The sequence below is a fragment of the Calonectris borealis genome, chromosome 18 (genome assembly GCF_964195595.1).
Source record: "Calonectris borealis chromosome 18, bCalBor7.hap1.2, whole genome shotgun sequence".
NCBI classification, from domain to species: Eukaryota; Metazoa; Chordata; class Aves; order Procellariiformes; family Procellariidae; genus Calonectris; species Calonectris borealis.
Window position 1 is genome coordinate 13,513,537 of NC_134329.1, and position 25,035 is coordinate 13,538,571.

A 25,035-nucleotide genomic window follows, 5' to 3' on the forward strand; every position below is an offset into this window, starting at 1 on the left:
TTTCTTGGCTTCCTCAGGTTTTGTTGTGGAACATGGCTGAGAGAAGAAATATTTTCTAACCAATTAATTCAAGTCACTGCTGTTATTTTTAATGGAGAGCTCTGAAGCTCAGCTCACAAAGGGTAATGAGAAAATAATGTTTTAAACAACATCATCAGAGGAATTAGGCCACGGACTTGAACTACATTATCTGATTCTCGTCGCAGAGTTATTTTGCCCCCAAAGTGTTTGCTCTTTACGGTGGCACGATGAATGGGAATTTTGCCTAAGGTACAAACCTGAGCCACGGCCACAGCTGAAGGTCAGGGAACAGCGAGTTTCAGCAACCAGCCACAAGGAATGGTTGCTTGTGCCGCTACACCCCAGACTCCAAACACGCTCCTAACGCCGGTAGGCTTTGTATGTTCGGGAACGAGTGAAAACTGAGGTCTCGTTTTAGCAGGGCACTGGGGCACATTTAATCTGCTGACCCACAACACTTCAGCATGTATTTAAACTGATGCAGAGGAGACGTAGGTAAGTAATTAGACTTTAGCATTACTCAGTCATTCTGCTGAATAGAAGGAAGAAGAGTGCTGCGTCGAGAGGTTAAGTAACAACATCACCTTTTGCACCTCCACTCAATCCATTTTGTGTTGTGTTGATGTTTATCTGCATCGAACAGTATTGATTTGAAAGGCAACCACAGGGCAGAGGGAAGGCAAAAAGGAGACAGGGCAGGGAGGGAGGAGGGAAGTTTGAAATTAATACCCAGAATGGGTCAAGCACAGCTATGGTACAGAAAATACTCACCACTGAACAGCCAAGAATTGTAGTTGGAAACTGTAAGACTGCCCAGGCAATAACTGTACTTCTGCCTCCTTTACATCCACAGCAATGCAAACCGGCAGCATTGACAAATCAATTCAACACCAGTGATGATAAAGACTTGCTAAGAAGATGGGATATAATAACTTTTGAAGCTAATAAGATGGCTTAAAAACATCCTTTTTTTGCACTGGACCACATTAAAAGCAAGGAGCGCAGACTTGCACCTGCTTCCAGATGAAAGTGGTAGCTAATGCAATGCTATTCTTAAAATGAATTAACTTTTAATACAGATCTGCTTTAGTTCTAATTGACTTTACAGTGCTACTAAAAATAACTATTCATCTAGCTGGCAGGCATGCTTCTCCCCTTCCCCATGTCTCAATACGGACAGGGAACACTACAAGCACCTCGCTGCAAGTGGCATCAGCCTTTTTCTCACTCAGAGCAGTTTTCTACTCCCTGTGGCCACTTTTTCCTCCAATGGAGAACAACTGTCCACAGCCGGCAGCAGAACTGCTGATCCCTGGGATTTGTCTCCTAAAAATAATTTATTTGGTGCAAAACCCACCCCCATAAATTTAGCTAGCTGGAGCCTATGTTGCCATTCCCACACGCATGTATGAAACGAACACGCTGCCACAAAGGAAATTCAACTGCTCCCCAACAGCAGCCCGCGTGCCTGCTCCTACACTGCCGCAAGCCGCTCTTCAGGAGCGGCTGGCTTGGAGAGGGGATGCTGAGAGTGCTCCTCGTTTCTCATCCCAGTGCATGACTGGGGCTGACCTCCATGAGGTGCAGGGCTGCGGTGGGCACAGGGTGCCTGTACAACTACCGGTGGTAGTCACCCCATGGCATGTGGGCCGAGATGCAGGAAGCCTTCTCCTTCAATCTCCACCGGTGCAGGTCTCCGCTGCTACTATCTGTGCTGGGACGAGCGTGTGCCCGTGCCCCACTCTGTGGACAGGCACTGAGAAGGGCAACTGCTATCCTCCTCTCATATGCAGCCTACTTCCCATTTCATTCCTTCTATGTGTTAGATTTACTTTGATTTTTAAGTGAAAACAATTTTTTACTCATCTGTTTAAGGCAACTCGCCCTTCCATCTGGTTTATACTGTACATCATCACCTAGTGTCCTGCCATGAGCCAATCTCTGAATGTTTGAGCTGTTGATGGCTGTTGGCGATGATGTATGAAGCAGAAACAAAGCCAGAGTTGCAAAGACTTCAAAAGGCTGAGGATAACTAAGAACAAGGGAGCTGGCGGAAGCCACTTTCAATCATTTATTAGCAGTCCTGGCTAACTGGGGAGGTCCCAGATGACTGGAAGTTTGCAAATGTGATGCCCATCTACAAGAAGGAGCATCTGGGGAACTACAGGCCTGTCAGTCTGACCTCGGCGCCAGGGAAGGTTATGGAGCAGATCATCCTGAGTGCCATCACGTTGCACGTACAGGACAACTAGGTGATCAGGCCCAGTCAGCATGGGTTTATGAAAGGCAGGTCCTGCTTGACTAACCTGATCTCCTTCTATGACACGGTGACCCGCTTAGTGGATGAGGGGAAGGCTGTGGATGTGGTCTACCTAGACTTTAGTAAAGCCTTTGACACTGTTTCCCATAGCATTCTCCTGGAGAAAGGGGCTGCTCACGGCTTGGAGGGGCGTACTCTTTGCTGGGTAAAAAACTGGCTGGATGGCCGGGCCCAAAGAGCTGTGGTGAATGGAGTTAAATCCAGTTGGCGGCCGGTCACGAGCGGTGTTCCCCAGGGCTCAGTATTGGATATAGATATTGTTTAATATCTTTATCAATGATCTGGACAAGGGGATCGAGTGCACCCTCAGTAAATTCGCAGATGACACCAAGTGGGGTGGGAGCGTTGATCTGCTTGAGGATAGGAAGGCTCCACAGAGGGACCAGGACAGGCTGGATCGATTGGCCGAGGCCAACTGTGTGAGGTTCAACAAGGCCAAGTGCCGGGTCCTGCACTTGGGTCACAACAACCCCATGAAACGCTACAGGCTTGGGGAAGAGTGGCTGGAAAGCTGCCTGGCAGAAAAGGACCTGGAGGTGTTGGTCGACAGGTCTGCTGAATATGAGCCAGCAGTGTGCCCAGGTGGCCAAGAAGGCCAATAGCATCCTGGCTTGTATCAGAACTAGTGTGGCCAGCAGGACTAGAGAAGTGATTGTCCCCCTGTACTTGGCACCGGTGAGGCCACACCTCGAATACTGTGTTCAGTTTTGGGCCCCTCACCACAAGAAAGACACTGAGATGCTGGAGCACGTCCAAAGGACAATGAAGCTGATGAAGGGTCTAGAGCACAAGTCTTATGAGGAACGGCTGGGACTGCTTAGCCTGCAGAAAAAGAGGCTCAGGGGAAACCTTATCGCTCTCTACAACTACCTGAAAGGAGGTTGTAGCGAGGTGGGTGTTGGTCTCTTCTCCCAAGTAACAAGCGATAGGACAAGAGGAAATGGCCTCAAGTTGTGCCAGGGGAGGTTTAGACTGGACATTAGGAAAAATTTCTTCACCGAAAGGTTTGTCAAGCAGTGGAACAGGCTGCCCAGGGAAGTGGTGGAGTCACCATCCCTGGAGGTATTTAAAAGACGTGTAGATGAGGCGCTTAGGGACATGCTTTAGTGGTGGACTTGGCAGTGCTAGGTTAATGGTTGGACTTGATGATCTTAAAGGTCTTTTCCAACCTAAACGATTTTATGATTCTATGATTGTTTTGACTAAACACAGACATACACAGCAAGAAGCTGTCACTTCTTCCAACCTTGCTCTCCCTCTCTGGAGCCACCTTTTAATTTGTTGCAGTTGCACAAATGATCTCTGTGTATTATAGTTCAAAGGAAACAGCCATCCAAAAAACATCTTGATACTCCACCACCTTAAAAGATACTTCTCCGATGAAGTTATGAAAACAGGCTCTAATGCCTCAGAAAGAATAAGACTTTCAATGTAATATGTAAAGCTTTATGACTTCTTAACAAAGCAAAACCAAAACATATTCCAGTTCAGCTAAAGGTAATTATTTTTTCAGGAATCGTCTATCACCAGCAGAGACAGTTAGGGTGTAGAAGGCAAACATCCAAAGGTTAGTTTTGGCTGAGACAGCACAGCCTGCCATCTAGACTCGCATGGAGAGGGGTTAGAGCACAGAGCTGAACAAGAAGGAATTTGTGTTCCACAACACTTCTGACTGATTCACTGTGGGACTGCAGGTAAGTCACATTTTCTCTGAGCCTCAGTTTTTTTCCGTGGAAAATGCTAATAATGATGTTTATTCAATTTCCTAACAGATTTTGGATAAAACATGCTCACAAATAATTTCTGTGTGTTATTTGTACTCCAGGAGTGACCGTGAAATGCTAGGTCATCTCCTCCATGGGAGGACACACTTTCTGTCTTATGGATCCTAAAATGTAACATTTGCAGTCAATACAAACTACCACTAAATGCACACCATCCTATGTATAACATTTGGTAGGCTTTGTGGGGAAGAACCACAGATTAGTCCTTGTAGGGAGCCTACCTTGTGGAGAAAACCACCAAGGAGAGATTGCCGGCTTACGGCCCAGAGGCCAGCAGCCCGGGCAAAGCAAGTGATGCCATCAGACAAAAACAGAGAGATGAGAAAAGGTAGCGTGGTGCAGGATCTTGAAACGTAGGACAAGAAACTCACATTTCACAAAAAAGGGGGACTAAAAATTCAAGGATGGGAGGGAAGCCTTTTTGGTGGGATATACAATATCTTTTTATGGGGACAAGGTTAATAACCACGATACAAGAAATTCTACTTTCTTCAACTTCACCTTCTGTGGGTAGGGTGAGGTTATCTAAAGATTTAAAGAGGGGAAAAGTGACTGCAGTTACTCAGTAACCAGGATCTGAGTGTCCATAATACATAGTGACATGTATAACACATATTGGTCACTTCGGCCACCTTTGTGGCAATTAATAAAAAGAAGAGACACTTTAAAATCCCTGTCAGTTATCAAAGGTTACTCTGCACTTTTATCCTCGCGTGATACCCTTAACTCAGTTTATATATGAATGGGATCCCTTTCAATTTTAGGCTAATGTTCTTTTATATTTATAATATTCAGGATAGCTACACATGCTTGATTACCTTTAAAACACTCATCATGATTCCGTTTAAAAATAAATGAATCCCATTTAAAAGTGACTTGTCCCCATCTTCTAGTATTTATGGACAAGGACATATGGGGCTGATTTCTCTCATTATTAAGCAGCATGTCTGACGCTTAAATCATTTAAATTATTCATTGACAGCAGTTGGGCTACTCATGCAAACTCCCACTTACATAAGGAGTCCCAGTGATAGGACCAGTCAAGTGGATGAAGATGGCTGAACGGATTTTGGGATGCACTGAGCATCCACAGATACTGCTAACTTTGATTAGGGTGAGGAGTACTTTTGAAAATCGAGCCTCATCTTCACTAATAAATATAATTTAACTGGGACTTTCACCGTGGTTATTCTGGATGACATTTTCTTCAAAGGTTACCATGACTGAGGTTCTGAGTGGTGATCACTAGCAGCTGAAGGAGTATGAGCGATTGTGCACTGTTACCATAACAAAACCCAAGTCTGCTGCAAGACATTTCCAGAACACTGAGTTAAGCGGGACTTTCCTTTTCGGTGTGGATTCAGTGGCCAGACACAAGTCGGACATCTCTGCAGAACCTGGGCTATGAAAGCTTTCATGAAGAACAAAGCTGACTCTAAGCAAATGAAGAAATGCATCTCCAAGCAGCAGAAACTGCCCATCTCTATTATGAATACTACTGTTCCAGCAACACTGAAATCTGAGACAGGAGATGGATAAATCAACTGCACTGTCGAGCTTGGACTGCAGTAGTCCAAATGACAAAGGCTGTAAACACTTAAAACTCTGCTATAAAGAGACTTTCCAGCCTATCACAGACTCCTCTGCTCTCCGACCACCTCACCGGAGGAAGACCTTGAGCTAACTGTTAGAGTGTTTTCAATCAGTGGAGTCAGAGTGAGAGAATAGGAATCATCCTTCATGGGAAAAAAGTTATGGTTATTCTTTGCAACATTTTATTTTTAATTAAAAAGACATGTTTCTTGCTCTCTGCAGAATGAGCCCAAGGAGCATTTGTAATCATTTTCAGGTCACATTATATTGTACATATTGCAGCTGATTTCACAGCTATGTGGGCAAATTACTATTTTTCTGCACAACTAAATCATTATCAAGGTAACAGCAGACAGTAAGCATCACCAATACCTAGCAGTTACAATGCATTTTAGGAAAACAAGGCCTAACTCTTGGAAGAAGAAACTTTCATATTTCAGCCAGATCTCTCTTCCCTGCCCAGCCCCACCTCTGAGCCCCAGCATGTACCAGATTTTGTCCCTGTATGTGATCTTGATGGTAAAGATTTTGTTTTGTTTCTTTTTCCCCTAAGAAAGGCAAAAAGGTTAGTAAGTCTTTAAACTCTCAGTTCTTAAGGCTGTTAATATTTCACATTGCCAGCAGGGAAAGGAATTAAAACTGCCAGTAGCTATCCAGATAGGTTTTAAAATCCCCTTCCCTCCCCCTTCTCTCTGCCTCCCTCAGCTTCAGAGGATATTTTCCCCGCAAATTGGTTTTAAATTAAGGAAGGTGATGAAGGCAATGTGCCGTCTCAGCATTTTCCCAGGTGCACTTAATCTAATTTCATTAAGGAGATCAGGACAGATGATCGCTACAGTCGAAACATTAAGTCTGTCCATTTTTGTATAAAAAACCATTAAGTCTGTCAAAGTGTCGGCGGGTGGGCTGTTTATTATTGGAGATGAAGGCACGTTTTGCTTCCCCAATAAACTGTCAGGAGTAGTAAACCACAAATTAAGTCAGCTGCTGCCAAAGATTTAGGCAAACTAATCTCCAACTAATTTTGACACAGGTGTGGGAAAGGCCAAGGAAATAGAGGCCGTAAGTCGGTCTGTATGCTTTGGAAACCAAGCCTTTTGTGTGTGTTTGAGATATTTCAATCTGACCCATTGAAGAGGGGAAGACTGGGCATCAGTGGATACGATCAAGCAGAACTGCTGATGCTTCTGACACTCCGGACACAGTGTTGACGGGCGCCGTGCAACGGCGTGCACCGCAGGGCCCAAAGAGTTTATCTTTGCTTTAACCTGCACTCACTTTGCCGGGACTCATCATCTTGTCTTATGCAGACAAGAACTCTCAAAAGCTTCATTCAAGCCACTGCTCTGTTTTGAACTTATGCACAGCTTTGACTAAAACATAAAATCACATTCCTCAGGTAATTGTACAGATATACAAAATTAGAGGAAACCCATCAAAATGCAGAAACTATGAAAGACTATTCAAAAGCCAAGAAAGAAATCAAGTGAAGCTTTCAGATTAAATTTTCAGGCACTACAAAATCAAATGTGAGCCATTTGCTAAGGAGAACACCTTAATTCTCAGGAAAAATGCAGCTGGTAGAACTTGGTATTAAAGACCACCAAGAAATGTTACAAAGTATAAAATACTAACTGGAATTACACAATCTTTACAGTACATACAGAGAAATTAATAATCGCTAATATGGAATCAGGGGTGATATTCTAGCTGGAGCTTCATGATGAGGGGAAACGACCGTGTTTGCAGGTAACGTGTGCTATGTACTGCTCTGAGCATCAAGGGTGGGCAGAGCAGAGGAAGGTTCATTTTCCCATTCCAGGTGCAGTGAGGGGACGAACAGAGCCCGCTCCACTGGCAGAGGCTTCCGCAGCACTGCAGGGATTAGGGGGGAGTGGGAGAAGCCAGCCTACACCATGAAAAATGACTGGCTCACCCCTGGGTAGACCCAGAGTTGAAGGCTCACAGGTGAATGAAAGACGAAGACTTTTCTTTGCTGCCTGGGAAGAACTGTGTGGAGCCGGTGTGTCTGCACTGCAGCCAGCACTAGAACTAAGGGGTGACCCTGCAGGGAGCAGAGGGAGGCTTATTTACAAACACTTATTTTAATCTCTCTCGTTTTGAGTTTTCTCTGTTTGAAAAGTACCAAGTACCTCATTTTGGTTTGTGTTTGTGGAAAGCCGGGACTCCAGCTCTTAGAGAGTCCTGCCCCTGAGGGTGCACAGCAAAGGCTGGGCAGCACCAGCGGAAACATCTCCCCTGATTCAGGGTGCCGTGGCAAGCCCCTTACTGATTTTGCAGACAAAAGCAGCAGTTGATAAGCAGCTGATAAGTGAAAACAGCAGCTGGTAAGAGTTAGGAGACTCACCTAGGCAAAAGAATACCCATTTCAATCATGATCCTTTAGGTAAGGGTGAATTCCCAAGCAAGGTCAGGCAGACATTACCTCTAGTCTTTACTACTGATCCAAATGTTGTTGCTGCCTCTTACATATCTGGAAAATTCCTGTAGTGAAACCCAGTTTGGCTTTTATTGCAAATTGGACCCAGAAGCAAGAACCATTGGAAAGCTACAAAACCCAAAGCGGACTCTTGGGCCATCCTCGAGTTGTATCATGTATGCCTGCATAGGGGACACGGTGCTGCATGCTATGCTCTTCTGTATTATTTAACCTGGTAAAACAATTTTGGAATACAGTAATGAGAAACTTTGCAAGCCAAACGAGGGCCTGCAATTGCAGCTATTGGAGCATGCATCCTCCAAAATTCTCATCTTCTTGGCATCTTTATGGTTAATTAAATCATTCAATTTAATTAATTGAATTGCCTAACTCAATTGCCAATTCCTATCACCTGCCTACTATGTTATGTTCTATCTGATCACCTTCCAAGGAGTTACTGCCATTGCACAGGTAGCCCTTTGGATTTATGGCTACATTATAATGGTGTGTCTTGATGCGGGCAGACAGCTGCACAAGATTGCTCTCTTCCCTGTTGCCTCAGATCTTAAAAGTTTCTTCACAAGGTCCCTGGTAAGATAACAAAATGCTCATGGATGGGGAACTGGAACAGGGAGACATTAAACAACAGAGAAAGCAGAGAGCTAGGGACACGCCGACTGCCAGCGACAGAACTGGTATTATCCTGTCTTGCCCAAGAGCTCTCCGTAAGATCTCTTCAGTCCTTTTATGTGAGTTAATGATGGATTTTTGCCAGCAAACTAGAAGGCTCTTCTCATTGTTTGCTCTGAAATTTTTTTTCCTACATTTTCAAGAATGAATATAGACACCACAGATTGTGATGACTCAGCTTGTAATATACAGACTAATGTACTTAAAATGTGAGGTTTTGTCTGGATAAAAGAAAAACACAAAATCTCAGTAGGAGGGGAGAACTGAAGCTTTCAGTCTGTTTAATTTTTTCAGTTGCACTCTTGCTTTACTTAAATACAAAGGTCAAGAAGGGCGATTATTACTAATACTTTTTACTGGACTTGCAGACCCTCTTGTTGGTAAGGACAACCTGGAGGGCTCCTTTCCTTCCGGAAGGGCTTACAGGGCCTAACTCAGTTGCCCCAAGTCTCAGTGGGAACCTTCGCGTCTGCTCTGTGCACGTGGTGGGTGGAACGATGGAAGCCGAGGGCATGCCAAGTCTCTCCCCATCTGGCATTTCCCAAAGAGCAACTGAGTGAACTGGGTATGCAGTGGGCTTGCAGGATGCTATTTTGCTGGTAAATCTGTTCATGGAGAACGAGGAAATAAAATAAATTCACTGAGTGGTGCATTTTTGTCTTCCTGTACTGGCATTACGTTTGCCTGTTTATAGCACCCGAATCTTTCAAGGGCTATAAGGTTATTTTAAATTCAATATTTTCATATTGTTTAAAAAGCAGATCTGCTTTTAATAATAACATTTAGCTCATCTGCCAAACAGAGACTTTGTTCCATTAGGAGAACTAACCACCTTTACCCAGTTATTATTATACGGGAGTCGGGTTTCTCACTGGTTTTCGCTCCACATCACTGGGTTTTTAGTCTGTAAGAATTAAACCTTAGAAGAAACACTGATTCTGTGCACATACATGCATGCACATGTGTGTATGCTATACTACTGCATGCTGCTAAGCCTGCAACACAGCCCAGGCACGCACTTTTGCAACTGCATTCAGCGTTGCTGTCCGTAAGCAAGAGCATACCATGGTAAAAGGACCACTTAAATAATGTCTGAAAACCCAGCTGGGAAGTAACTGGCAAGTGGAGACTTCTCGTTATTAGTCACAGCTGAAAACTGTCATAGATTGAAGTGTAACGCTAACAGAAGTGCAAATACTGCCATGTGAAAGCCCTTGGTTCAATTCCATGTTTGATCTCTCCCTTCTGCTGCAACCAGTAAGAATTGGGATTGCTGGAACAGTACCAAGTTTCATTTCTCAGAGAAAGGAACAATCTAATGATGGACAAAACCAATTTGGGGACCTCAGTCTGGGCAGGCTTCAAAAATAGCAAGTAACAGATTATCTGAAGTGGGAACTAAGCTTCCAGCTTCATGGAAACAACAGACTTATCAGATGGAACCCAGTTTTTCCATTGCTAGATAAAATGTGAGGAGCAGGGGGAAAGAAGCCTCCAGCAATAGTGCTACCAATAATAGCCCCCGTGGACTTCACATGAGTGGCACTGAGGCGTCCAGGGGCTGAGGCTTATTCCAGCCCCACAAGACAACACACTGATCTTGTACTGGTGCATCGACAAATGAGGCCATGAGGGCAGGAGGGTAAAGATGCAACAAAACACACAGAAATTTGGATCGATGTAGGATCTTTGGGAACAGACACTGCGCAGTTTGGCTTCCTCTCCCCCACTGAACTGACTTCCGAAGTCTTTCACAATCCCCTTCCCTAGACCTGACCTTCCTTGATCACCAGCTACCTGACACAGCTCTCCCCTCCCTGGGCTTCAGCAGCTCCTGTCCGCCCTGCTCCTGCCTCTGTAACTGCTGCTGTAATTCTGAGCGTCAAGACCATCTTCCCTGAACTTTTTCATCTGGTGTCATGGGGCTTTATCTTATTTCTGGGTAATCTTGTACACAAACACACATACACAGAATGACCACTTCTACTAGAGCAACTCCTAGAGCTCTCTTCATTATTACATCCCTTTCTCCTGCTGCCTAAACTATGATTTTTCCTGTGGGCTTGTAGACATCCTTTCAAGGTCAACACAGCTGAAACAGAAGTGATAATTTCATCCCCCCAGATCTTCCACACAGTTTAGTCTCCTCATCACTTCCACCTCTCACTCAAGCCAATAGTTCTCAGCGCTCTTTGACTCACACCACTCCCCACATCTTGACATCCAACCTATGTTTAAGTCCTGTATATCCTTTTTCTCTAAAACATAATGAGCATCCTCTGTTCATCCACACAACTAAGTCCTTGGTCAAGCTCTCACTATCTCACCTTTCATTTACCATTTTATCCTTTCCTCTGGTGATGGCAGATGTAACTGTGTCCTTGTGCCAAGGAAAAAGCTGCCGCAAGGTCATTTTCCTAGTCCGTGGCTTTGCTCCCTACACAGCTTCCCACTTCCCAAACTGCAAACTATCACTCTTCATGTCTTGACTCTTTCACAGCTTACTTCTTCTTTCCAACACTGACACTCAGCATCGACGTAAACTCTCATCTCTCACTGGTCTGACTTGATCACCCCCTTGTTAAACTTTCAAATAAGCACCTCCCTACTACTTACCGCTGTGCCTTTCGCTACAGAGAATAACTTCCCATTCACAGCCGTAAAGCTACCTGATTCTCCCTCTCAAATGCCCCCTAAAACCTTCCCCTTTACCTTAATACCTACAAAACCAAAGCTGGACAACAATGAGGCTGCTGACATACTGACAGTGCTGCTGTTAACACTCTGCTCCCCCATTTATCTGAGTCCCTTCACTGTCTCTAATCTCATCCTTAAGCCACGAGCTGTTCTGCACCTACATGGCACGTAGGCAGGATGGGAACCCGGCCCATGGTGGAGCGATCGTAGCACTACCGTGTTGCTCTTATCCCATGTATCAAGCGCTAAATTGCACCTGCTCCTGTGCTGCTGCACGCTTCCAGGCACCTATTGGGACTCAGAAATCAGCACAGCGAACAACAGCATGGCAAGGCTGAATTCGCATCGCTGCAAGCAAGGCCTAATAAACTCACTGTGCTGTTGCAGAAAGTAGTGTGAAAACACTGGTTTAGAAACCTGACTTCAAAACTTTTTGCTTCCACCTTGGATATAGCTTTACCAGTCTCAAAGGCTGCTTGCTATAGCTAAAACACAAACTACAGAACAAATATATGGTAAATACTGATTCAACTTAGAAATACAATGTCATTTTTGTACATCTTACTTAGCACCGCATTAAATGAAGGAATGCCTGATATCTAACCCCTGATTTGGAGAGCTCGCTTACGCTGCGGGGCCATGTAATTAAGCTGACAACCCACAATTTCGCACACAGCAGACAGAAGTCCAAGGCTGAAAGAACATGAACACTGAATTACTTTGAAAGAAAGAAGTAGGCTTTTTTTAATGCAATCTTGAACACTGTTATTAAAAAAATGAGAGCAACATTTTGGAGTAACGAGCAGAGATTACTCATTCCCTTGTTTTACACAAGTTGACTTTTGGCTTTCTGCAGAACACCATTTAACAGAGCACATTACCAAGCTGCTAGCCACTTTTCACAGTGATGCTAAAGCAGGTAAGAGACAATAAGTGGAACTGTTGATGGTTTATATTACTCTATTATGTTAATGTTCACTAAAGTATGCCATAAGCTCTCTCATTACATGTGTATAAACCAATTCTCTGTGGTGTTATTCCTGTGCTAAATGCTATAACTACATAAATCTTGAATTAATGGAGACTTTATAGTTCCTGAAAATGAAGGGTAATTGCTATCTGTTAATGCTGTTGTTGCTATTAAAGGAAGTATATATTTTCAGTAACAATGTTTATGGACCGTGAGCCTCACATCGCAGCTATTGCACAGTGCGGAGATAGTGTAATACGATTATCAGACTCACTCCCTTTTTCTCCCTACTCCCTCACAAAAAGCACGGTATCATTTCCACAGCTTCAACAAACTACCCTGCAATTCTCCTAACAATTGCAGGGTCCAAAACGATGTCCTTCAAGGAACATACAGTAATTGAAACAGGATTTGCATTTCCATCTCTGGGAACGCATGATTTGCTAAGTTTCTCGCTTGGTTAAATGGCTGGACAGCTCACTTTATTAGTTTGGGTATTTGGAACAGTTCTTCGAGAAGCGTGCGGTGATAGAATGATAGGTGTGAGAAAGTATCATCCCACTTACTTCCTTCGAGATTTCAGCACTGATGCAGAAGTGAAAGGCTATACTTGGCCAGAGACAGTTCTCGGAAAGTAGATGGGATGGACAAGTCCCCAGCCTTGAGCTCCTGTTTTCCGATTATTAAAAACAGCAGCGCACTGTTTGGAAACACTCTCACAATCTGCTGTGAAACTGTACTTTGCACTGAAGTAATGGCTTCTCGATTCTGATATACTGTACGTATGACTGGCTATGCTCAATTACTTTTCTCCCCTGGAGTCCTGCACAACACTGCACAAGGAAAAAACCAAACCCATCAGGACTGTGTTTATATTTTTCAATGCAGTGAGGGTAAAGCCTTAATTTTACTCTAACGTCTATGTTTTAAAACATTAAGAGCTCAATAGCCCATATACCTATGAACTAAATAAATAGTGGATAATTAGTAGCATGGTACAGAGAAAGAGGTAGGAGTGGAAAATTTCAGTTTTGCTTCTAGCTCTATCACTGACTCAGTTTGTACTTGTACATGAACTTTTTTTTGTCTGCTTTCCTCGTGAGTTATACACAGACGACAGTGATCCGCTGTTTATGACTAACAAAAAGTGTTATGCAAATCAAAAGTACATTAGTAATTCCTGCCCTGCCCTTCATTAGTGCCAGCGCGCGTAGGTGTACCTAGAGAAAGCTGCTTCTTGCTGACCAAGCAGGAAAGCAGGATTGTTCTGTAGCACTGGGAAATGAAGCCGACCCGTCATGTAATTTGGGAAGCCTGATGCTGGGCTAGACACTGTCGAATACTCCATCTGGCTGCAATAGCCAAAGAGCATTATTAGAAGATACATTTTTCCAACACATGGAAGGGGGAAAAAACACTCTTCAGTGTAATCCCTCAGGACATTCATGCCAATATTTTTATAGCTCCTTGTTGCATCAGCCAGGTTAAGTTTTAGACGAATACTGAAGGTGTTTCCAGGGGAGCGTAGTATGTCAGGTATCAACAGAGAGCGCCAGGCTGCCCGTGTGTTCCCCAACTGGAAGGCAATGTTGCATTTTCATTATCCCCATGAAAGGTTTGAAGCCTCTTCACTTCAACCTTGGTGAGTTTACATGCATGTGCACACGTCTTTGCTGACAAGAAAAGCAACCCTACTTAATTCCAGAGACCTATTTAATAGAACCGATGTCATGTCTCATGTCTCTACAGATCAAGCAAGAGATAGAAAGATGATGATCTTGTGCTGCTCTCCTTATGAAGAAAAGAAATGTTATTATTAAGGTGGAGTCACCTTAAGGAGAAGGTAGCTGGCAAATATGGGAGCCTAGAAGGTCAAATTACAGTTATAGATATGTAAAGAAATGCCATATTAATGGTAAGGAACACTATAATAGCCTTTCGTTTGCTGTAAAGGACAGTAAGTTACCAGCCAAACACAACGCAGCTTCCTCTGAAGGTAACCTCAGATCCCACATTCTGAAAGCTAATCAATGTTGTTCAGATTTCAATTTCTTCTCTACAAGGTGAAGTCAAACCTAATCTAACAAACGTCAGTCTCAGATGTAATGCCGCTAGCTGGGTCTACCAGTGTAATTTAGATAATCATTAATAGCATAGCTGTATAATAAAACTACATGTCACTTACAACTTCATCTGAGGTTTGACTGGCAGATCTTTAAACAGTTTTCTAAGTGATTGCTTTTACTTTCTTTGATTGGGCAGTCTAAGAAATGTTTTAACCCCATGGTATCTAATCTTTTAGGGAATAATTTTCCACCCTCACCACCCCTGCCATCAGCTCTGTTGCTGTGTAACCTTGTAACAAACAGAACTCAGGGGGTGGTGGTGATTTCAGGGAGTGACTTTATATATATAAAAACATATATAAAATAAAATAAAATAAAAATAAAAATAAAATAAAATAAAATATGTACAGTATCTTTCATTCAACACATATCATTTAAATGCTTCTCTTCAATCAAGCCTTCATCTCAAAACACAGCTTTTGCCATACTCCCAGGATATTTGGCATCTGATGGGATTTTTAAAAGAAGAAGTTGAAGAAACCTTAATGCTTCCCAAGCTCTAACAATATTAAAAAAAAAGAAAAAGACTTAACCAGAAGAAGCTTTTAGTGTAGTCTCTTGAACTCATGGTAACCTCTGATGTATGGCTGCAGCCAAGTCTGCTGCCAAGGAGACAGGGCTATCTGAAGTCAGCCTTTACTTTTGTAATGCTGATCCAGTAGAAACCTCCATGCCACAGCTTCTCATGAATGAATGCAAGAGACTGGACAGCCAAAATATAATAAAAGTTTGATGAAGATCTAACCTGAGACTGCCAAGTTTGATCTGCCAGAAGAGAAGTCAGCAAGAGATACTCAAGTCTTTTATACATTTGAGGCTTAAAAGCATGGTGCAACTGTTGCTATGTAGTGGGACTTCTCCGTTTTCCTCGCAAAGGTGAAACAAGAAACCCCTATACAAAAACACACAACTGCAACCTTTCCATGACCAACCTCTGTACTCAAAAGAAGGTCAGAAAAATCATTGCTCTGTAATAAATATGCATGCAACATGACAAAACACTCCTTGACAGTTACCACACTGCCTTTGAGGGTAGGTACCAGTTGTCCCATCTTCTAAACTGATTACAAAATTGACATCTTCAAAGGTTACTATAAATAAAATATGGGCTCCTGACAAGTTATCGGAGGAGATTTCCCCTGAAACAGCACTAACGCTATGACTCGGGTCTCACCAAATGCTCACATAATAATCAAGAAAGACTATTATGTTAATGGGAGTTTCTTTTCTGCAGACAAAAACTAGTGAAGATCACAGAGTACCCGATCCAATGTTTTTGCATTCAATTATAGATATTTTTAAATTTGACATGAAGACTGCAGAAAAGATATTATTTTCAAATTCATTCTTATTTTGACTATGAGGGAATTTCCAAGCTAGTAAAGCAAATGAAAGAAGAAAATTCAGTCTTACCTTATCGTCAATATCACTCTCGCTGTCACACTGTGGATTAGAGAGAGAAAAAAAGATTTTGAGAAACACCTTTATGTACAGGGATCTTTTGCATCATCCTCTTAAATCTTTAGGATAACTGTTTATGATGTTCTCAGTTCAATGAAACACACTTTTGATGTTTGCAGTAATGCCGTTTAGATTGCTAGCATAAACCAGACAAAGCCAATTTCTCTCTTCTTATACAATAACATGGTACACTCTTACTTGGATGGGGGGAAGCAAACTTTAAACAAAAAAGGCAATCAGCGATGCATTATAATAACAATTGTAACATGAATACCACAACAAAAAGCATGCCTTTTTATCATCCCAAATTGTGGAATATATAGTAACAGTTTTGCATTGCTTCACCTTGATAAGCACTTTGTCATCTAACAAGGAAACTGTGAAACTGGCAATCAATTTCTAATTTAATGAGTGGTACCAAGAATAGTAATTAAAATACATCATAAATTCTGGTACATTTTTTAGTTTGAATGAGATCTTGATCCCAGGAGGAAGTGTTTACTTAAAGAGTTTTAGAGTGTAATCTCTTACAGTCTCTGAAAATGAAATGCTCTATTTTCACAGCAAAAATGATGGAAAGATAACTCGAGCACTGAACATCTCAGGACATGCACATCTTGTTGGCTAGAGCTGAGAAAGATTTACAATCGGGAACAAAAATAACTCTCTTGGTGTCTGTTATACTGACAGAAAGTGGCCAGTGCGTTTTGCAGCTTTTGTGCCCAACGGGGATTTTCTCCTTCAGCCAGCAGCTGATGGGGATGGTCCGGGTGGGTTTCCAAAACTGGCGGCACCCTATCGAGTTCACTGGTTCAGCAAGAGGGGACTCTGCAAGCCAGCAATGACCAGCTACAAATGTGGAAATGGCCCATGTGAATGCACATGCTTCGGTGTCATGAATGTAGAAGAAGGAATAGATCTATTTGGTCATTTTGTCCAGCTCCTGCTCCTCACAGAGCGGGGAGGGGGGGATCTTTCCTGTCACATCCCTTTATCCTGAAGTTACAAAGCAGAAATTTCATCTGTGACGTTCTCAGTTTTCTGCAGATTTTTGAGAGACTATTTAATCTCTTCTTTGGCACATGAAATAATTGACCCCAAACACTTGAGAAACCTTTTACTCTTAAATTCTCTGAAACACACCGAGCACACGAAGAACCACAATTCAGCGGAGGGGTCTCCCATGGTGATTCTGCAGTGAAGACTGCTCGGCTTCCCAACTGACTCCTTATTTCCATTTAACTGCAGTGGAAACGCTTGGTTTAAGGAACCTGTTTTTCTGAAGTCTTGACTGAGCAGAACTCTCTTTCTTTCAAAATGAAACCATTTTACACTGCCCCACCTGATCCACAGCACTTTTTTCACAGAGAAATCCAACTGTTTAGAAGGACGCGCACAGATCTAATTGTATCTGTAACCATTCTGGGAAAAAAAGAACCTGAAGCAAAAAAGGAAAAAACTACAGGAAGGCAGAACACTGCTCTGCAGGGGCCGGGGAGCAGTGGGTGGGCAAGTCCTATGGGAATAACCAGTGTTAATACCAGCAGACTGCATTAAGCCCTAGCCAATTACTTTGTGCAAGGAAGGCAAGAACATGCGATAGCCACGTCTTTAGCAAATACCTTCCCGTAAGCCGTTTGTGCCTTTTTTGGGGAATTCTATTCTGTCACTGAGCTTTATGAAAATTATTATAGGAAATAAGAGTTTCTGGTTTTTCACAAACCAGACATTCAGATCAAAAGCAAAATCAGTCCTGATAAATCATCATCAGCAGCTGTTTGCTGACTCTCCCAAACCCATGCCATGTAACCACGAACAATTAGAAGTCTCTGCTCTGGGCCTGGAATGGGACTAATTGTCCATCACCACTGAGACGCGCTGAAACAGGTTTGCTCGCCAAAGGCTGCCCCAGTACCTGCTGCATTTGTGCTTGCTCAAGACAGTGCTAATTCACGCTGACAAAGCAACACATTCATCAAAAACAAGGTGGGGGGGTGGGGGAAGATGCAGTCACAGCAGCACACTTGTTATTATTTACATGCTCCTGAGAAACTCCGGCTGACTCCAGGGAAGCCTTTCACCTCCACCCGGGGGGCTGAAATCAAGTCAGAATGCTAGAGGGACTGTGCATTCCCCCAAATTACTAGCATAATTGAGTGAGTCACGAAGACCACGTTATTTCACCCTTTAAACCTGGTCTATGCTAAAGTATCCTAAGTCACCATTTTAATCATTGTGCTCATTCAACCTGCACGCTTATATTTTAGAGGCAAAATATCCTGATGATGTGATTCAACCTGCTAAAGCAGGTTGACTAAAAGCATGTTACAATGGAATTACACCTATCACAAAAATGGCATAAAAATTAGTTAGTACACTCAGCCCTGTGTTGCTTAAAATTGTATGCTTAGGCAACACCAATACAAATTTTAATTCTTACAGGGACTTGAAGAATGATACACTGAAGTAATAAAAAAAATCAAATAAATTAAACTCAGAAATATATTGACTAGAAAACATTCAAAAATTATTATTAAAACTCAGACACTTTTGCCTATGAGCCCTGGTTTAATAAAACCGCAGTACTGTAAACCTTAATAAATTTAACTTAAAAATATTTGAGAGGAGATGTAAACAATTTTGGGAAACTTTAGTAACCATTATTATTCAAATACAACGTAGTATTTTAGTCTTGCTCTCTGTTTTTGTAACAAAACTTGCCTTCCTATTTCTTACTGCATTCGGATCTTTTAAAAAAAGAGGACAGGCTTTTTCTGGTTGAAAACAGATCTGACCTCAAAAATTTGTACGCCTATAATGAGTCTAAAAACCTACTACAGATGGTTTGCATTACTAAAAGGTGCAGAATTGCTTTATTTAGATGCCTAATTTTGCTTTGTACCAATATGCAACTTTGTCTCATGTAGATAAAGTGAAAGTTGCAAAAAGCCAGTGAACCATCAAAATCCACATGCTAAATTTTATAAACAGACATAAGAATGAAGCAAACATCTGCTCTCTGAGGATACATTTTTCCCCATTCAGGATCTGTAACTACTCCATAATTAATTGTTTTTAAAATGGAAAGGACAGCAAAGAATTTTGTTTCATTTTAGCTTACATCTTCCTTACTTTAATCATGACCGCATCAGTCTTGCAACTGAAGAAGCCAGCGGGGCTGTGGATGCAGATCCACATGCGAATGCGGCTCTGTGTGGACACAGGGCCCACCGTGCAGCTGCGACTGCAAGACGGGTGCTTTAAAAACCGTACTTCTGACAGCAAGTTGCATAATTTCTTGTTTGCCTTATGAAATAGCTGGCCTCTCCCGCCTCTCCCGGCCGCGTAGGACTCACTCACGCACACAAACTGTCCCCGTATCGATTCCTACCGCGTGGCTTTCAAAATACCACATCTTAACCCACGTGAGAATGAAGTCCCAAACTGACCCAAAGCTACTAAGCAGGCTACATGATGAGAGATCGTGGGGGAAGAATTAACGCACCATTATTTATAAAACTTGGACTTCTGCTTAACATACGGCATCCTGGAAAATGGAGAGCTTGAAACTCGTGGCTACCAAGCCATGTCAATCTCCCGCCGACTCTTGAAGAAAACACAGCCAGCTGTGGCGGAAAAAGCCCCCAGGCTTCAGAATTCACTTAGGTCGTCTTCTTATTTTAAAGAAACAGGCTCCCACATTCGTATCGAGAAACAGGAACCCACAGGGCGCTGAACATGCAACGGCACCGAAAAAAACGACGACAGCAAAACCAAACCCGCCCGGAGAGATCTGTGAAAAACAGAACCACTGTTGACCCCTTCCCTTCGCGGGGCGGGTGTAAAAAACATGACTTCCATGGGCTGGTTCGGTTTCTGTGATAACAGCCCTCAGTCTCTGCGCACCCGCTCTTCGCCGCCGCCCACCCCTGCAAAGCCCTGGGTCGACAAAGAGAGACCGAGGCTGGCGCACTGCATCGCCGGGATGTTTAAATGAATAATGAAGTCATAGGAGAAACTTTGGTTTGACCCAGAGGATTTTCTGTGTCTTAAAAGACAGCTCGCTCTGGCTCGGTGAGGAGGAGGCCGGTGGCGCTCCCCTGCGAAGGCCGAGCAGGCCAAGGCTGCGCCGGCTCCTCCGCCACCCGGCCGGCGCTCACCTCCCACGCAGCTGTTGTCGGAGGGACAAAAGCCCTTGTCAAAACAGAAAAGTTAAAGAAAATGTGGAGAATGGCAACTGTTGACAGCTACGGGGGCTCATTGAAAGACAAAAGCTTCAATTACCTGGATTTTTCTAAAGGCCTGTTAACACTCCTGGTCTATAAGCGAAACTGTAAACAGCCATTGTGCTGGGTTCATAAAGGCTCCTAAAAGGATTATTCACTGGGTTGTGCCAATTGCCTCTCAATTCCACCAAGAATGTTTGCAAAGCCGACCCCTAATTGTGCCGCTTTTTGGAAACAATTTTTTGCAGTGACAGATTCCAGTCAGAAAAAGCCTCCCGCGAGGTAAAGTTAAGCAGAAACAACACATAATTCCGGCAGAATCGGCTCAGTGCGCTGTAAAAAGGCCTTGTCCCTCCCTCCTTCTTCCCCCTTCTGCCCCACGGAGGAAGATGCGAGTTTTGCAGACGTGAGCCCTCCACCTGCGAAGACCCAGCGTCAAAAAGACTCTGCCGAACCGGCCACGGCTTCACCAGGACGGGGCACAACCTGGCGGCTGCTGCCAACGGACCGTGCTCCGGAGGAAGGGTCAGGCTCTGGATGAAGTAGGGGGTGAAACGGTAAGAAAAGCTGGTGCTTTCCTCATCTCCACCTCAGCAACTGCAGCAACTCCACCATCCCCTCTATCCCACCTGTTCCCCCGTTGCACCCGAAAGACCCGAGGAATCAGAGACAGAGCTCCCATATGTGTACAGCAGGCCCCGTGGCGTCTTTTTTTTCTGACGGCTGAGGTGGAAATTCACATTTCAAGACCCCCCCTTTCCCACCAGGCAAGGAGTTACAACGCGTTCCAGCACTTGCTTGTACAAATCATCTCAACAGGGGAGAAAGATGGACTTGTGGCTATGCTGTAAAACACAGGCAACAGCCTATTTGGAGACGGGCCTCCTCTTACCGCAGAGACGTAGATGCCACCAGTAGCACACCTGCCTGCACTGAACTGAAAATAAACCTCTAACCCCTCCCTCATCCCAAAGAAGCTCAGGTTGAAACGGGAAAGATGAACATTACCTGCTGTGGTAATGACGTACAAGCATAAATCAGATCACTCCACATAACAGCTACGGATACTGCAGAGGTTTGTGTCACTGCAAATAGAGCTAGATCTCTGCTACAAAGGTTTTCTGGTGGACCTAGAGTCAGAGGCATTCATAGTGTCATTGCTGGCTCTACCACAGCATTCAGGCAATTAGCACTGCTGCAGAGTGTTTTAGTCACGTAAGTTCAGGTTTTTTGAGTGCAGAAGGGGAGCAGGCCTGGAATGAGCTATGCACAGATTTTTCCAAAAAAGCAGCATCCGCAGAAGCAGCAGGCTCTGTGCTCCGGGACACCTCCACTGGCACCGGGCTCCTTGCAATCTATATTAAAATTGTACTGTGATTCTGGATGTTTTCTGGTGAGTTTAAGAACCATGAAAACATCCTTTGACTCTTTTCTTACACCCAATGTTTTAACTTCCAGATCACCCAGTTTTTCTTCACATAATAAAAGCGCTACATTGATTAACATGAGATCAGATACCCACATAAACTGCCTCATGCCAGGAACGAGAGCTCCGAGAAACGAAAACAAAAACAACCCAAGTCTCGCAAGGCTGCTACAAGATTGGCAACACTTGGGTGTTATGTCATCAGTTAGGTGCAGAGAAACACTCTGTTATCTGAAATGGGGCCACATCCTCCAAGCTTTTGAGAATTGCACAGAAGTCACCTCAGCTTATTCACATAAATGCGGTATCTCCTATTCCACCCAAAAGCAGAGGTTTATGATCTAAGTCGTGCCTACACAGCCTCAAGGCTATAGGGCCCCATTGTGCCAGACACCATACAGCACAGAAATTACAGGTGCCTGCCCAAACAGCTGACAGAGAGGCTTGTTTTTTCTTTGCATGCAAACACACATACCTACAGATATTATTTATATTATGATTAAGAGGAGGGTGATAGACATCTAAGCTAGCCGTGTGAAAAAACAGATCCCAGCCCGGAGGGACATGTAATCTAACCAGTCTACCTGCAACTAAAATTGTCTGGGGAAGTGTACGGCTGAGAGAAGAGGAGGCAAAAATATTAAATATACAGTCTGTAACACTACAATGCAAGCTGGCAGGGTAGAATATATGTGTAAAAAGTTGCATAAAATATATGAACAGTGTAGACACCTTCAGAGCTTGCACACCCACTCACACAGTCCCAGAGGATGGCCATGTTACTGCTATCTTATTATTTCCAACCATATTTCGTTACTGAATTTTCTTTTAATAGCAAGGCTCGGGGAAGCATTAGGCTTAAATCCCTGTTTGTTAATGTTTCGTTTAAAGGAAGAAGTAAAATCAAGCCTATTTTTAAGAGCCCTCCCCCTCTCCCTGTCCTCTGAGCTAACTTCCCGGGAGCAGCTCGCAGCAACAGCAGCAGCACGTATGGATGCGCGCTTGTGTGTGCAGGGGGAGGGTGTTGTTTCCTATTAAGTCTGGCATCGGATTCATGTCTGCAGGGGCTTGCTTAAGATGATAGGAAGAGAGAGTTTTATCATGAGCCAGACTGACAGAAAAGCCTGCTAATGGGACTTGAGGCATACACAGGAAAGAAAGTGCCAAAACATTAAGCTACCGCCAAGTGTCAGAGGGCTACTGATTTATTGCAGCAATTTTGCCACTGTGTCCTTTATAAGGTCCCACAAGTCCTTCCTCCTGGCAAGAAGCTGTGAGCTGCTGCAGCTCGGGGAGAAGTTTAGATCCAGAGCGCAGAAAGTGTCCAAGCGAAAGGCGGGGGCCGGGGGGAGGACGGAAATCGAATGTTGACTTGAACTTGCCCCAGGCAGCAGAGTCCTCTTAGCTCCACTGCCTCCCTGACAGTTTGATGAAATGAGTCAGGGCCTCCCTATGGCTAGACCAGCTCAGGCTTCCAAGTGCCGGGGTAGAGCTGTAAGAAACAGATTGAGCCTCAGGGCAGCAGTTTTTTTTTTTTTTTTCTTTCCCCTTTCTCTCCTCAGCATTTGGCTGGGGGAAGGGGGAGGTTATGAGCACTACAGATGTATGGGCTGAGCCTTTGTCTGCGGAGGGGGAGGGCGAGGGGGAGAGGGAAGAACAGCAAGAGAGTATTAGCTATGGCAGCCGAGAATAGCCCTGAGCACTATAACTAATTTTGAGGGGCAGTGATGCATTGTACGGGCTATGTGCTGTTTGGTCTGAGGGGGCCCCTGTTGTGAAGCAGCAATCAAGAGGACATTTTGTTAAGTGACCAACAGCTGTCGTCTGCAAGCCCAGAGCAGGGAAGGAGGGAGAAAGGGGGAGGGAAAAAGAAGAAAAAAAAAAAAAAGAGCATTTGTCCCTTGGAGGCAGAGCACATTAATCCACCAATCTGCCACAGCTTTAACTCTAAAAGTGCTCGGTGCCTCTGAAGAGCCGAACTCCACTCCATCAGCCGCCCGGAGAGATGGGTACCTCTCATCCTGCTTCAGCCTGCCAGACACGGGGAGCTCCCCTACCTCTGCGGGTCGAGGAACCGACGCTAAAAATACTGTTTAAGTCTCTTTTCATTCCATAAAATTGAGTTGATCTGCTGCAGTTTAGGGTCAATCCCTCAAGGACTGTTTTTTCCCCCCTTCCCTTTTCCTTAGCACTCATAAATTAATCAGGAAGACCCTGACTAAGTCATTTCATGCTGTACAACATAAAAGAAAGTCCCCTGATGATCCATGCAAGGATCTATTAAAAGCGGGAGGGGGGAGGGAGGAAGGGTTAGGGAAGAGGGAGAAAAGGGAGGGGGGGAAGGAAAAAATCTCAACCTTTTTGATATTTTAGGATAAAAGCTGGAGGACTTTGTTACAAATTCTAGCCAACATCAAAACACCTTAAATAATTCAAAGAACATGTTAAAGGGAAGAAACTGGATGTTGCTCTGATGTTCAGTTGATGCAACGCAGAATATTACCCAAAACAGCACAGCCTGTTAAGGGAGACAGCAGCCTTGAGCATTTCAGTTCTTTAGAAAAATGTCAGAACCTGTAAAAATCATAATTTCCAGCAACTTTTTTTTTTTTTTTTTGCATGATATAAACTCAGCGAGACTGAAATGTAGGTTTCTGACAAGCTGTTAACAAGACAACTTTAGAAATCTGTCTGGAGCTCTCAGGGAGATGGGCTGCCATTTCACTGCTTCGAAGAAGTTCATGACATGACAAGCAAAAATCAGGGAACAGAGACCTAAAAACCACGGTGTAATTTTCATTTGCTTCTGTCGTGAAAGAATTCAAGCAGAAATATTAGAAGGCTGCACAACTGAAAAAGGCAGCAACTGGAAAATCATTGCTGTGGTTTGACAAGCACATCTTTTATGCTGAAAATGGTTTCTTTATTATTACACCTATATACAGGAAAGCACTTTTAGGAAAAAAGGGATAATCACAAATTAATCCTTGAGATCTACAAAGTAAGATCTACAGCTGCCTACTTTCAAGCCAAGTCTAAAAATGACCTGCTTCACGGGAGAGAGTGACGGACCCATCTTGAAAGAGCCACCAGATTTCTCTTAGTTTCCCACATCCCTGCCCTTCCCCCCCATAGGAAAGGTAGAAATACCTTTCCATAATGCAATCTTTTACTGGAGCCTACACAGATGAATGTTGCTACATAAGCGTTTAATAAAGGCACACTGATTAAAAATAGAAAAGTCAGCATCTAATGCCATCTACACAGCAATGTTTGTACCA

General features: G+C 43.7%; 1 protein-coding gene across 14 annotated transcripts in view; it reads right to left on the minus strand.

The window, feature by feature from the left end:
• The window catches only part of FBRSL1 (fibrosin like 1), a 552,901-nt gene that overhangs the window by 168,894 nt on the left and 358,972 nt on the right, over positions 1 to 25,035 (minus strand). For all 14 annotated transcript variants that reach the window (XM_075168048.1, XM_075168057.1, XM_075168060.1 and 11 more), the window contains exon 5: positions 16,055 to 16,084. In XM_075168048.1, the coding sequence (XP_075024149.1) occupies positions 16,055 to 16,084 (30 nt within the window). The remainder of the gene's footprint in view (positions 1 to 16,054; positions 16,085 to 25,035) is intronic.